Here is a 15,724-nt window from a genome sequence, read left to right as displayed (position 1 = left end):
TTATTTTCAATCTTATGCCTGTTTTGTATATTTTTTTCTATATAAGAAAACTAAAAAATATATACTTAATGTGAAAATATCTATTTTTTCTACTCGAATTATAAGTGGTCATAAGAAGTCGATGTTATTACTTAAAAAAAGTAATAGCATATAAGTTTAACATAACACGTGAATCGTGACTAATTAAGTGAGTAATAGTTAATTCAAAGTTATAGCTTTGGAGTCAAAACATATATATAAGGAATAATTTGAGATAAATTGGATAATAAAGGTAACTCTGAGGTTATAATAGCAAATAACACAAATTTGATATACGGAGTACTTCAGTTGAAAGCAAACTGGAGCCGATCTAAATTTGCTCAATTTTAAGCCGCCTAAATCGGCCCGGTAGCTGCTTCACGATTTTACGCTACTCCGGCGACCGTGGGATTATCTCCGGCGAACTTCAGTCGACTTACAACGTCGGCGATCTGCATTCACGGTGAGTCAATTCCTTCGTTTCCGTTTATATATGATGCAGTTTTGGTAGGGCAAACAAATAGGAGTTGCCTTTCATTTCTATCTTGATGCAGTTTGCTAGGTCAAACAAATAGCTGATATTTTTTTCGTAATGTATATTACAATATCGAATATCTGTGTGAACTGATATCGAGCTGTTTTTCGTTCTTAACATGGTGTAGTAGGATTGATAAAGTTCGAAACGTAAGTAGGCGTGAATTTAGAAATTTCTGTTCAAGTTAGGACTTTAGGTTAAATTTGAATAATAGTTTTTGCCGTTGAATTGGAGGATATGTGAGCATTTTTCCATGAATCGGGATCATCATAATCAGGAGTTGTTGGAGTACTTTTTTCTTAGCTCATTCTGTGAATGGTAATAAGTGTCCATAAAGTTCGAATAGACAGTTTATTTAATTCTTTGGTAACGGTGGTGTCTGGCCAGCTTGTGGGCACCTAGGTTAATTCCATGGTGTATCTACCATCTCTTACCAACAATAAGTATCAGTTAACTTTGTCTAACCAAAGCTAAGACAGGCGAAAAGAAGTCATGTGGTGTTTTTTGTCTGTTGTGATTTGAACTTGAGACCTCATAGTTCTCAACCCAGCTCATTGACCACTTGGTCACATCCTTGGTAGCTTAGAACAAACGATTTAATGGAAGTAGATAGGGAACTTCTGCAATTTGTTATCATCTTGCTAGCTTGTTTATGATGGATCAGAATTGCACTCAGCGTAGTTCTGCTTAGCTGAATTTCTCATGATGAAAATACTTGAAGTTGAACCAATATGTACATTTTTGTAGTTAATGTTTGGTTCTGCAGTTTTGAACCACTGTGTTGTCCTTGAATTGGAGGCTGTCCTGAACTTATATTTGATGAGTTATGCTCAATGGAAACAAGCATTTCAGTAGTATATCAAGCTTAGTTCAGCTTAGCTGAACTTGTCATGATATAAGGCAGAGTTTGAGAAAGTTTGGTTCGAAGTATATAATTTTTTGAAATTATGTATTAAGGCTGGTTTGAGCCCTTTTTGGATGTATTGTACTCTAATAAGAATCATCATTTCAGGAGTGTCTCTGCTAGATTCTAAGAAAAATTCAATATGGGGGCTTCTGAAGAGAACAGCGCACTTTTTCCCATCTTTGTCTTGACTTTAATGGCTTTGCCATTAGTTCCTTACACTATAGTCAATTTATTTGGTGCTTTCAAGAAAAAGGCTGCCAAAATCAACTGCCAGTGTTCGGTCTGCGTTCGGTCCGGGAAGTATCACAAATCCATATTCAGGCGGGCAAGTTTCTGTATAACCTAGTTTCTGGGTTTTAATATTAAAGTTAAAACTCTGTAATCGGATTTATTTAATTTTACTTCTGATTTTCAGATTTCAAACTTCTCAACATACAGTAATCTGACCCTCGTACTTCTGTGGGTCGTCATGGCTGTTCTAGTTTATTACATCAAGCAGATCAGCACTGAGGTAATTGCTGTTTGTCTGGTTCTTCTTCTTAAACTTGATTGCCATATTTTTGTTCGTAATGCAAGCGTGTGGCAACCTCTTTCCAAGAACTCCTTAAATTGAAAAATGATACTATTGGTAAATAGTTGCAGAAAATGCGATAATTTTTTTCGTTTATATGTGCAAATTTATCAGAGTTTAGGTGTTCTTGTGCTTTTAATCTACCTTTGGATAACCCTTCGGGGTGGCCCAGTGGTTTGAGCTTGGGACTTCCATGTTGGAGGTCTCAAGTTCGAAACCCCTTGCCAGCAAAAGCAAGGGGTTTGCCTTCTGGGTCGAGCTCGTTGCACCGGGCTTGCCTAGTGCGGGTTACCTCTCCTATGTGGTTTGCGAGCTATTGCATAGGAGCGGGGGTTTTACCCTGTGCGCACCCAAAAGGGTAGCGGCTGCGGGTTTCCTTTGTCATCAAAAAAAAAAAATCTACCTTTGGATAGGATTCAATTTGGTTTTATTTTATAAATGATTGTTTGCATGTTCTTAAATCTAGTGCTGTCTTCAACAGTACAACACTTGTGTTCTTAAATTTCTTAGTGCTCGTCTCCGTAGGTCATATTTGTTAAGTCTTCGAATTCACACATCATAAATGTTTTACTTACACAAGCATTGAGGTATTCTTTTACTGATGTCAAATTCTCATGGTCATATATATAAAAGTTCAAGTTCCATTGGTCTTAAGAAAGCATTATTATAAACACCATCTTTATCAACCTACACACTGGCCTCTTGGATTTCCATTTCTACATAGTTTAAACATTTTATTCTGTAGGTCCAAATATTCGAGCCATTCAGTATCCTTGGACTGGAATATGGAGCTTCTGACTCTGAAATAAAGAAGGCGTATCGGAGACTTTCCATTCAGTATCATCCCGATAAAAATCCAGATCCAGGTTGAACACAGAGCTATCATGTGTTCACATCTAGGTATTACTGTGATGAGCTATATTTGCAGCCACTTGGCCATGACTATTTATCTCTTCTATTGCAGAGGCACACTCATACTTTGTTGAATTCATCTCAAAGGCTTATCAGGCTCTAACGGATCCAATATCTAGGGAAAATTTTGAAAAATATGGCCATCCCGATGGACGGCAGGTAATTCCACATCTATCATCGTCAGTGGTGGATCCAAGATCTGAAGGTCGTGGGTGCTTCACTTTTTTAAACATAAAATCATTACCATTTACTTAGTATAAGTGCAAGAACTATTTGAACGCAATCGTGAAAAAAAGAGAAAGTTATGTTTAATATTACCATCACAAAAGAATACATCAAGTCACAAATTGTACTCTATAACTTTTCGTAGTGTGAAATTAAAATGAGTAATAATAACATCGCTTACTCTGGCGAATATCTTACGCCTTACATAGTGAATTAAACAACTTTAGAAATGTATAATAGTCATTTATTATGCCGTTTGGATGAGAAAATTTGCAATTCCTTGGAGAGAGGGTGGAACATGTAGTTCAAAAAGTTAAGAGTATGTGGCTACAAACCACGGTGGTGGAATTTTTGGCACAAATTACGATTGTACTCAAAGATTTTTCCATATTTTGAAATTAAAATAAATAAGACTATTCTTGCTAATTATGAACTTCTAAGTTGCAAATATTGTTTTAGAAACTGTTCAAGTCTTAAGAAGGTATTTTGAAGTCTTTTGAATGCCGATTTTTCTCTTTCTTTGATAAGTCAGCACAAAGGAACTAGAAATCTAGAATTAGGGGAAGAAAATTGCAATAGAAAAAAGATCACTTCTGGAGAATCGATCACACGACCTGTGGTGCTTCTTCAGCACCTGGCTGCTAACCAAAGAGGCACATCCAACAGTTATTTCTGAGTGCTTACTAATTAATTATCTAGGTTTCATAGTATTTTTTATATACGTATATATATTTCATGTCGGGTTCAATGGGTGCTCGAGCACCCACAAGGCTCTATGTGGGTCCTCACGTGATCATCGTCATGTGGATGTGGGGGATAGGAGGACATGGAAATGCCACAGTGCTTTTTGTCCAAGATATGATCTTTTCATTTGGGAGGAATGTACTCATTTTTAATTAAAAAAAATTCTCTTTTTGTGTTCCCTGCAGGGGCTTCAAATGGGCATTGCCCTCCCGCAGTTCCTTCTAAACATCGATGGAGCATCTGAAGGAATACTGTTGCTTGGAATTGTTGGAGTCTGTATAATTCTGCCCTTGACAGTTTCTGTTATATACTTGTCTAGGTCGTCAAAGTATACTGGAAACTATGTCATGCACTCAACATTAGCCGCATATTACCACTTAATGAAACCTTCTTTAGCTCCAAGGTATGTGAGAGAAATAGTCTATTTTGCTTTCTACTCAGGATATACACATTTAAGTTTGTAGATTGCTTCATAAGATTGAAAATCACATTTGCTGGCTGAAATGTTGTTGAAATGTAATAGCTGCATAGCGATGTTTTGGTTTCTAGTTTATCGTCTTGAATCAAATAATTCTCTCCCCCCGTCCACTATGCGGTAGTCGTCGCTTTCTTGGATGATGTTGCCTTTATTTACTCCATTCTGTCTCTTGTAATGTTGCTTCAATGATGCAGCAAGGTCATGGATGTTTTCATTAAGGCTTCTGAATTCATGGATATTCCTGTTCGTCGGTCTGACGAAGAACCTCTGCAGAGATTGTTTGTCTTGGTTAGAAGTGAGCTAAATCTGGATCTTAAGAATATTCGGCAAGAACAGGCTAAGTTTTGGAAGCAGCATCCTGCTTTAGTAAAGGTATGAGTGGTCTCTCTTCTTTTTCCAAGGTCAAAAAGCCTCGTCAAAACTGTCCTCTTTTTTTTTATTTTTTTTTCTTTTTTTGTGAAAAAGAGAATATAGCTAGAAGTACTTTTCTGCTTGCAGACTGAATTGTTGCTTCAAACCCAATTGACACGTGAGACGGCAGCCTTGTCTCCAACTTTACAGCGTGATTTCAGACGTGTGCTTGAACTTGCACCTCGGCTTCTGGAAGAATTGATGAAGGTATCGCCATTCTTTCTGTTTGTAGTCCTATTACTACTGTTAGTGCTTGTTTTCTTTTTGATAAGGTTACTGGTAGAGCTGCTTTTCATTTACTGCTTGCATGGTATAGGTGGTAACTGACTCATTAGAAAAGGAAAATTTTCACTAACAAGGTGGGAAATATATATAGGATGACGAGCTGTTTTAGAAAAAGGGTTAAAGGGGAATACCATTACGTTATTATCTTTAAAATGGCTAAAGATCTAAATGTTCATGGTATAGCCAACTGATCTTACCCAAAGAAGAGGTTTGTGGTATTAACTAGTTAGCAAAGACACATATATATTTATATATATAATGCGTCTCTATCACAGGGAAAAGGTTTCTATTCCAGTTCGAACTAAACCCAGTGAGTTTTTTTTTTTCTTGGGGCATCTGGCATTACTTTCTTGACTTGTAGGAGCAGCAGGAACAAGTTGGTAACCAGATTGCTGTCATTTCTTCTGCGGATTGGGTTTTAATGCATTTTTGTTTCAGCTGTAGGATTGCGAAAAATGAGAAGTTAATTTGAAAACATATATAATTGTACGGAAATAACTAGAATATATCGCTATACAACATCAATGGTGTTCTATAGAAATATATTGTGAGATAGTTTAAACAGAAGAACTTGGTCTGACTAGAAAGGAAAAAACTTAAAAAGATAGCTACGAGATTGTGTACCAAGGTATTTATATTCTTAAATAAGCTTCCTATGTGTTAGAGTTAACTATATATCACATAGAAGTATATATTATTGAAGATCAAATATATGAATTAATCCAAGAGTTTTTCCCCGCATCAAATTAAGAAGTTTGTAACTAACCTTCCTCTTTATAAATCCACTGATTCAATGGTGTTATCAAAGTATCTCTATTAACAAGAGTAATGCTTAGTTTCATGTTTGATAATATATAAAATGTTATAGAAGTTTCCATAACCCCTATATATAAAATGGATCAAACTCATCTGTTTGAACCAAAATAAGACCCCATTTTTTACCCGCCTAAGTATGGGCATGTTGGATTATGACCTGTTTTTTCTCAACCAATTTTCAACTCGCTCATTTGCCACCACTAGTATAATACGAAACCCGATGCTACTTCTAATATCTAAGTCTAGTCCTGAATTAAATTGGATTTAACGTCAATCATGTGAATTAATTGACTTCTTCAGCATCACTTGTAAAAGAAATTCACTTCCTCAACATCATAATAGTGGACTTGTAGTTCGGGGATTATTGGACATATTCTTGAAGCCCTTTCAAATTTGGTAACATCTGCACTGGGTTTTAGGGTCAACTTGATTCATTTCAGTATTACTCTAGTTACTGTATGAACTATGAAGTAACCATAATAAATCAACAAATGTCTGGAGCATAATTAACTACAAATAAAATAACAGATATAGTAAGCAATAGGAGAAAGAAGACGGAGGAAGGGGAATGAGAATAATGCACTACTATGTCAAAAAAAGAAGGCACATTCTAAAATTGTGAAGATATGTCAATACATAATGTCTAGGTCATTAAGTACACGCAAGCAATGACCCTTAAATGGTTTAAACAGTGGCTTGGTGTTGGATTGTTCAGAGACTTTCAATTTATTATGTTTTTCTTTGAGCTGTGCATGGGAGAGGGGAGCGGCAATGGCGTTATATAACCTAGGGATAAGACTGTTCAGCTTTTCATTCTTCTTGTGCTCTGTTCTCTTGATCTGTATCAAGTCCATATGTCATGCTTTTTTTTTTGTTGCTTAACATAATATGAGTTGCTATGGTAATTGAGGGAGTTCGTGTTGTTGCATGCAGATGGCTATTATTCCACGTCCTCCAGTGGGGCATGGATGGCTAAGACCTGCAATAGGAGTGGTGGAACTGTCTCAGAGTATTGTTCAGGTTAGTTTTTCTAGAGAGCCAGTACTCTTCTGAAAGATTATCACTAGTTTCTACATCTATTATGTGCAACTGTGCTTATCCGTCTTATCAGCATATTTGTTATCATTTTCTTCTCTTTTTCCCTATTCCAGAAGAATGCAAGAAAAGTAACTTAATTTCGTGATAACTTGTGGGATATCATCTTGTGTACCTTAACCGTGATTTTGACTGCGATCATCCTCTTCTGGCTGTATGTTTGTATCTGCTTAAAGTATTCAATCATATTATCTGAAGACATAATTATGGATACATATTCATATGGGCATCATTGCTTATTCTTGTTTAGCGTTAAATATTGTTGAGGTTCATGCATTAAGATAATAAGATAAATTTCTTGTCAGCATTCATTTTATTTCTCAGTTGTTTCGATGAGGATTTTATGCACAAAATTTGGACTTCTAACAGCTATTAGTTTGGGAGTCGGAGGCTGTTTCCATCCCTTTTTAAAAAGTTGAGGACCTAGGAAGTCCAATGAACTACTCAAATTCATTTACTTACATTGCTGGCATTGGTTTTCTTTCCTACTCTCATTTCTAACGCACTTTACTGTTATTGATTCAGGCAGTACCTCTCAGCGCAAGGAAGGCAGCAGGTGCATCCAGTGAAGGGTATGCACCATTTTTGCAGCTGCCACACTTTAGCGAGGCTGTTGTTAAAAAGATAGCGAGAAAGGTTGCAATTATTGCTTTTCATCTCTTCCTCAAACTTTCTAATCACATCTGCCACTTGCTGAATGTTGGAATGGAGATTGTTGTTAATTATCTGTATTGGTGCTTCCAATGCGTCATCAGTCAGAAGCTTGCTTTTGTATCTCTGATTGGTTCCTTGGTGGTGTTCGGGAAGTTTTTGCCATCTTATGGTTTTGAATTTTGGTTTAATTCAATAGTTAGAGGAAGGAAATTGTCTGTAGAAATTGAACTCGAACCCCCCCCCAACCACCACCACCACACACACAGAGACTCACAAAAAAAGAATAAAGGAAATTTTCCCGTTGATGTCACCAGGGTTGTACTATCCTTGTAATCCCGGCTCAAAAAGAGGTCTTGAGTAGAGACGATTCAAAATGAGATTAAAAAAAGAATAAAACAGCAGACTTTGAGTGTTCGGGATGTTATTAACTTGATTTTCCATTACAGAGGATTGTTAGTTGTAGCTGCTTATCTGAACTTTTCTCTATACACAGTGTTCTTAAGATAGTACTTGGGTTTATCCAAATATTTTGTCTGCGATAATTTTTACACTCCAATAATATTTATCAGGAAAATTTAATTTCTACTTAATAATGGTTGAATGTTTTGATATATACACTTAGTTATACGGTGGTTACTTTCATGACTCCTCGATATCACGAAAGATGCTCTGCTTCTTTTTTGTGATCAAGTGGTGTTTCGTTAATTTTGAGTTTACGGTTACACTTTTAGCATGTTACAAATTTATTATCCTTTCAATAGTTAAAGTTTGACATGTGCTTTGAGTGTGTCAGTGGCTAGTCTATGCAATGGATGCTTTCACTGTGAAGTCTTAATGGCATCTCTAATCAGTTTCTTCTTTCTTTATTTCCTTGTGAAATGTCTGTGAAACTGGTGTGAACTTGATTCACATTTATGGAAGATGAAAATCATAATTTTATAAGGTCTTTTGGGATTACCTTGGAATATTTTCCGTTAGTGGTGTTTCTCTTGTAGTCATAAGAATATCGTGGACTGCCCTAATTAAAGAAATCAATATGTACATTGGTCATGTGGTTTTCAGGTTAATTTATCCTGGAGTGTTAATTTTTCATGTTTCTATTCATACTGGAGCAACTTCTTTCTTTACCTGTGATGTAAATGGTGTGCAGCCTGCTTTTTCCCCCCTTTCATGTGGCAGCATGCTTGTATTGATTAGAAAGTATTAACGCAGGCTTGCCAAGTGAAACCTTTTGTTTTGAATATCCCTAATACTTTCTTCTATGGACAGAAAGTTCGTACATTTCAAGACTTCCGTGACATGACACCGGATGAACGTGCTGATCTGCTGACTCAAGTTGCTGGGTTCTCCAATGGTGAATCCCACGATGTGGAGATGGTTCTTGAAATGATGCCTTCAGTGACAATTGATATCACATGTGAGACTGAAGGTGAGGAGGGAATTCAAGAAGGTGACATCGTTACCATGCATGCTTGGGTCACTCTTAACCGTGGTAGTGGCTTGATACGCGCCCTTCCACATTGTCCGTATTTTCCTTTTGACAAAGAGGAGAATTTCTGGCTGATGCTTGCGGACTCCTTTTCAAATGATGTGTGGCTCTCCCAGAAGGTTAGTTTCATGGATGAAGCTACATCGATAATTGCTGTATCGAAAACGATTCAGGAGTCAAAGGAAGGGTCTGGTGCAAGTGCGAGGGAAATAAATGTTGCCGTTAAAGAAGCAATTGAGAAAGTGAAAAATGGTTCAAGACTGGTAATGGGAAAGTTCCAAGCTCCAGCTGAAGGGAACTACAACTTGAGCTCTTTCTGCTTATGTGACTCTTGGATTGGTTGTGATGCAAAGTCGAATATAAAGTTAAAGGTTATGAAACGTAGCAGAGCTGGAACGAGAGGTGGTTTCGCAGCAGATGAGACTCCTGCCATGGAGGATGGAATTGAGGAGGACGAGGAAGAAGAAGAAGAAGATTTCGATGATTATGAAAGTGAATACAGCGAAGATGAAGAAGATACAAAGGAAACAAAGAGTAAAGGAGGTGTTGCCAACGGCTCTGCCCATAACAAGGGCAACAGTTCAGGCTCTGATGAATCTGGTTCCGAAGCCGACTAACTTCCTTTCTTGGCTAGTTGTTTGTTCTCCCAATTTCCCCGTTCACATGATGTTCCAATTCCCAGGGGAGAAGAGAAGACGAAACCAGTGAGAAAACATCCTCTCACTCCAAATGTTTGGGGAGCTGGGGTCGTGGAGAGAGGCAGGTAAGAAAAGAGTATTTAATAGTTTTTTTTTTCTTTCCTTTTACATACTTTGGACCGTCTTTCTACCGTTGATATACTTAGAACAGTTAATACTGTAATTTGACATGAATAATAGCATTGTACTCTTCATAGAGCTTAAATTAGTCCTTTTTGGTCCGACTATAGATGGTTCTTGTCGTTATGACATTCATTTTTGCCTTGTTTGTACCTCAAATTCTTTATCCCCTCCCAAAAAGAATTGTCAATTGAAGGCAATCTTCTACCTCACTTTCTGTGGTTAAAACTTCAATCCACAAATGACATCTATGGCTTCTAGTTGCAGTTCAGTTTAAATGCATCAATAGTCAATTTACAGGTTTGCGCTTACTAGTCAATCAATTCGTTTTTTTTTTTTGCTTATTATCGCATGCTTAAGCTATCTATATGTTTATATAGTATGTGTCAAGAACAAAGGCTGTCAAGGATTTACTTTGATTTGAATGTAAACTAAAATAAGTGGGTTTTTCACACACATTTTTCGTACTTTGGTCTCGTTATCTCACTAGCGATATTGCGTTGGTGTTCAATGTACTGCTTTAATAAACTGGCTGGGTATATCTGCTAAAAAAAAGAAAATATCAGAAGGTTCCTTTTATCGGCTTAAAAGTTGGTTAAATTTCCTTCTAAGTCATTTTTAGCTTTTGAGAGTGTTTGGAAATGTTAAAAATAACTTTGAAATGATTTAAAAAAAGTTAAGAAATCAAAAGTAGGATTCTCTCTACTTTTTAATTTTTTGACTTAAAAAGTCATTTAAGTTGGATTATTTATTTATTTATTTGATTTAGAAGTTATTTTTTTAAGCCAATTTAAACCGACTCTAAGAATGTTAGTATAATAGTTCAGCACACTGAAATGCAAAAATAAAATAAAAGCAACGCCAAGTCATAGTGACAACTAGGTCGTTTGGATTTCATGATAAATGGAGTTCGCTAATAATTTCTCAAAATATTCATGAGTTAATACACATCGAAAGCTTTAATATACTGAAATTCTCATTTTAGGACCCCAAAATCCAAAAAAAATAAATTATTGTCTTAAAATATCCATGAGCTAATACACATCGCAAACTCTGATATACTGGAATTCTCATTTTAGGACCCAAAATGGCGAAAAAAGTTACGCTAGTCAAAGAGAAGCCTCGGTAGTTTGTGATGGACCCTTTGAATTTAAAATAAAAAAAGGTTCAGCAACAATTCCTCAAAATATTCATCTAATACACACGCAAAAAAAAAAAACTTTTATAATTATGAATTCGTGTTTCAAAGGCGCCAAAACCCGCAAAAAAAATTAAAAGCAAATTTAATCATGGCGATATCTAGACCCTCCTAATTTGAGAAAACTCATGTGTTAATACGTATCGAAGATTTTAATAATCATGGATTCATGTTTCTAAGACCCTGGAACGTGAAAAAATAAATAAAAGATACACCAATCATGGAAAAGAATAATCACTTTTCTTTTTGACACAATCAAGCTAAAATAGAGCATACTATCTAGACTTTGCAAAAGTTAACTGAGTCTATTTTAAGGGTAGCCTGATTTACAAAACATCCCGCGTTAGCATCCCGAGGAGTATGATGTGACAACCTATCTTAATGCAAGTATTAATGGTTGCTTCTAAAACCCCCTAACTTTTAGGTCATACTAAGACAACTTTACTGTTGCTCAACGACTCCCCTTCAATTGAGTCTTAGTTTAAATTGAACTTAAAACATTACCAATTTCAAAAAAAAAAAAAAACTTCATATATTTAAGCGTAGAAATGAAGATCTTCCGTATACGTATACGAGTAGTATACCAAAAAGTAGAGAATCTACAATATAATATGATTCTCTATTGAATCTCTGACCTGCATTCAACAAAAGTCTAGCCAAATGATCATCAATTAAAGATTAAACACACACACACAGCAAATATAACTGATTATGGTGCTAGAGACTTTGGTAGCTGGTCCAAAAGTCACCTTTATTTTTGCAATTTAATTTGATTATTGGGTCAATAACATACAAAAAACATAATCTACTTCACCAAATGGTCAGTATCCCTTACAATTTCCAGTGAAGGAAGCACTATTGCAGCCACTGGCTGATCTTCAAATCCACCACCTTGATCTATTACCAGTCTGAGGCCTTCAATATGTAATTTTGCATGGTGGCCACTAACGATAATCGTTGGAGTTTTAGTCAGTTCCTATTAACAAAATAATGCAACAACAATCAAATTTAGTTGAAGAATCGGTTTAGCATGATCTTCTTAGAAAGCATAGGACATGATATAATGAATAGCGTCAAACTATGTTGCTCAGACTCTTCAAAAATGTTGTTGCACCTGTATCGGATACTTTTGGAGGATATGACATGCACCAATGGAACTTTTGAAGTGTCCATGCAACATAGACTAGTAGTCACAATGAAAATTTTGTAAATGAAGCACTAAAGAGAAGTGACCTGAGGGATTTCCCATACGTCCTTCCTTCCACTAAGGGGGGCAACTTTAGGAATCCTCGTGTCCTTTGCTTTCAAGGTTTTAATCTGCTGTTCAACAGGTTTGTTTTTCTCCAAGCCAGCATGAACAGCAATTAGTTTGCACCTTTTAATTCCTTCCTCAGTTTTTATGGTAACATCGTCCTAGAAAGCAAAAGAACGAGACAAACTTTTTAAATCTTGAATCCTGCTAGTGTTGCATGTTGGCTATGCAATGACATGATCAATATAAGAGCACTCTTGAGTTCATTTATAAAGCATAAATCAAACTTAAAGCATCTTTTCTAGATAAGCAATTCACTTAAAGTGCCCGTGGAAAAGTGAAGGAGCGGATCAAATGAAGAAAAAAGTTGAAAACGGAAGAGTGATAAAGGCAAAAGAGCATTACCTCTTCGTGGATCCAAACCAAATTGGCAAGGAATTTCTTGTGCTCATTAGGAACTGCCTTCATAAGATCTGTAAAGAGCAAAACCTTACTGTTAACAGAAAGATTATAAATTGATTATGTCATATTGCAATAGGCAGAATTAAGAATTCTCATAGTTTTTTTGGTAAAAGGTAATATAACATGGCACAACTTTAGCTTACCATTGACATGACCTTGGATAGGAGATTATGGAAGATACGGATTAGGGTATAAGGTTAGTAGGTAGTCTCACACTCTCCCTTATCCTTTCATACTAGTAGTCGTAGTATTACTCTTGTAGGTTCTTGTTCCTTTGATTTCTATGTTCCTTATTTAGTATGCTTTGTCATGCCTTGTGTAGTATTTTGTTTTGGTTTCTTCACTCCTATTATTTTCTTGAGCCGAGGGTCTATCAGAAACAACCTCGCCACCTCCCAAGGTAGGGGTAAGGTCTGCATATGCACTACCCTCACGGGAGGTCCACATGTGGGACTAAACTGGGTACATTGTTGTAATAGAACTAAAGAATGGACTATCAGCAAAAGTTCTTTGGAGGTTCACCCAACGCCATATGAAAAAAGGGACAATCATGAGCATGACAGGAAGGAACAACGCCTATATTAGATGAGCATTCCTACTCAACAAGAGCTGCATTTGACACTACACCCCTATTTTTGAATTGGAGGAAAACAAAAAATTACTACACATTTCTTTATGATATGAACAACTATAGAACACATTACAACGATAAACGAGAGAAACCAGACAAAACTTGATCAAACTAAGAAGCCTCCCGGAAAATATCAAACCTAATGTAAGCGCAATAACAACTAAGTCTTAATCTAGCTAATTGATAATGCTCCATGTATCTATTCTTAGCTAAATCCATATCAATTTATAGACATGTCTTTGAGACAACTTCCTTTATGTGATTTTAGGTCTACCTCATTCCCTCTTATCACCTTCAGTTATTATAGAATCGTACCTTACAGACTGGTTCATATGGAAATCTATGTAGAATATGGTCAAACAATCTTAGGTTATCTTTTTTCTCATTTATAATCTATTTGTGTTACTTGCACCCTTGTTAGAGGTCTTGCCCAATCTCATATCCTTCTTAACAGTTGCATTTTGCAACATCCGTTTTGTAGATATGGTGGGCTACAGAGTCCCAACATTCCATATAAAATATTGTCTTCACAAGCATTCTATAGACATTGCCTTCCACCTTGTTAGTTATCTTCTGATCACATAACACTTCCATAAACTATTCCATTTCAACCATCCAATTGTAGCTCAATGCGTTACATCTTTGTCTATCATGTCATTCTCCTGGAAGATTGAGCTTAGATTTTTGAATTGTCTTTGTTTATGCACCACAATCCTGCTAGGATAAATAGTATCACTCCGAAATCCTGCTAGGATAAATAGTATCACTCCGAAGCACTAATACAAATGATCAACTTACCATCAGCTAAAATAGTGATCCAAAATCACCTTCATTATAAACCATACTCAAAATTAGAACAAGAGTCCAAAGTTAACAATATGCTAGGAAGGAAAAAGCAGAAATGATACCTAATTTTCAAACTCTTTTTGTCCATGACAGAACTAGCAACCCATTCAACAGACAAAAACCAACAACAACAACAACAACATACCAAGTGTAATCCCACAAGTGGGGTCTGGAGAGGATAGATTGTATGCAGACCTAACCCCTACCTCGTAGAGATAGAGTGGCTATTTCTGATAGACCCTCGGCTTAGAAAGCATAGCAAAACAGTTCGAAAAAAGGAATACAGAGACAAAAGCAGTAACAACAACTAAATAATGCGAAAAGGAGAGTAGTACACAACATACAGCAGAAAGAACAATAGCGACAATCAAATGATGCGATAACCGAAGCACAAAATAGCACAGGTGATAATCGAATCAAAGGACTAGGAATTATGAGAATAGTGCTAATACTATTGGTAAGCAAGTAAGTACATGCACGACCACCAATCCTATCCCGTAAAAAAGTGAGAGAACTCTCAACTACCGACTAACCTTCTATCCTAATCAGCGCGACCACCAAACCCTCCTATCTAAGGTAATGTCCTCTGTTAGCACCAGATGCGAGAAAACGCTCAACTACCAACTAAGCTTCTATCCTAATCAGCAACCAACAAAAGATAATAATTAAGGAATCATACCAGCAGAACCATGGGGAACACCATAAGACTCAAAAGTAGGAGCAGCATCATAAATAGATCCTTTATAATCAATACCCTTTACAGCATTAAACTTAACAGTATGATTCCCAGCCCATCTCCTCCCTTGCAAATGCATATTCTCAAAGCTTTCACCTTTATACCACCCTTCTCTTTCCTCATTCATTTCATACTCTTTCCATGTCTCACAAAATTCAGACCCATCAGGTGGACTTGGAAGTACACCCAAGAATGCCCCAAATGCAAAATCATGATTCCCACAAAGAAAAACATGGGATTGTTTTGGGTATTTTGATGGCAAAGAAATGAGAAAGTCTAGAACTTTACTAGTTTCTGGACCTCTATCACAGTAATCACCCAAGAAAATGACAAGGGCAGTCTCAAAATCAGATGGGTTAATGCAAGATTCAAGATTTGACCATAGATTTTGGAGTTTTGTTATGTAGCCATGGATATCACCTATACAACAGACCACCCTGGGTTTTGTGGGGGTTGGGTTATTGTCCTCCATTGTTTTGATGTTTTTGTGTTTATAAAAATGGGTGGATGGAGATGCTTGATTAATTGTTTCACTGATTTTTTTTGGTTGAATTTGCTATATTTTACAAATTTAGAGGACTAAAATTGCTTAGGCAATACTTAAGGGACTATTGTGAACGTACAACCAAAAATTAAGTACC

General features: G+C 36.4%; 2 protein-coding genes across 2 annotated transcripts; one reads left to right on the top strand and one right to left on the bottom strand.

Annotated features, from left to right (window-relative positions):
* The first annotated feature begins 308 nt into the window (after positions 1 to 308).
* Positions 309 to 10,065, top strand: LOC125870615 (dnaJ protein ERDJ2). Its single transcript, XM_049551082.1, has 11 exons — positions 309 to 481; positions 1,566 to 1,785; positions 1,876 to 1,971; positions 2,777 to 2,897; positions 2,996 to 3,102; positions 4,098 to 4,315; positions 4,585 to 4,762; positions 4,889 to 5,008; positions 6,836 to 6,922; positions 7,523 to 7,633; positions 8,921 to 10,065. The coding sequence occupies exons 2-11, from the start codon at positions 1,600 to 1,602 to the stop codon at positions 9,755 to 9,757; spliced, it is 2,061 nt and encodes a 686-aa protein (XP_049407039.1). The 5' UTR covers positions 309 to 481; positions 1,566 to 1,599; the 3' UTR covers positions 9,758 to 10,065.
* A 1,777-nt stretch (positions 10,066 to 11,842) lies between these two features.
* On the bottom strand, positions 11,843 to 15,581 carry LOC125871491 (tyrosine-protein phosphatase RLPH2-like). Its single transcript, XM_049552094.1, has 4 exons — positions 15,027 to 15,581; positions 12,814 to 12,881; positions 12,390 to 12,569; positions 11,843 to 12,132 (listed from the first exon to the last, which is right to left on the bottom strand). Exons 1-4 carry the CDS (start codon positions 15,553 to 15,555, stop codon positions 11,962 to 11,964), a joined length of 948 nt encoding a protein of 315 aa, XP_049408051.1. The 5' UTR covers positions 15,556 to 15,581; the 3' UTR covers positions 11,843 to 11,961.
* Positions 15,582 to 15,724: the final 143 nt, after the last annotated feature.

Source organism: Solanum stenotomum, chromosome 7 (assembly GCF_019186545.1).
Source record: "Solanum stenotomum isolate F172 chromosome 7, ASM1918654v1, whole genome shotgun sequence".
Lineage (NCBI taxonomy): Eukaryota > Viridiplantae > Streptophyta > Magnoliopsida > Solanales > Solanaceae > Solanum > Solanum stenotomum.
Note: the sequence above shows the minus strand (reverse complement) of the source record. Positions and strands in the feature narration are given on the sequence as shown.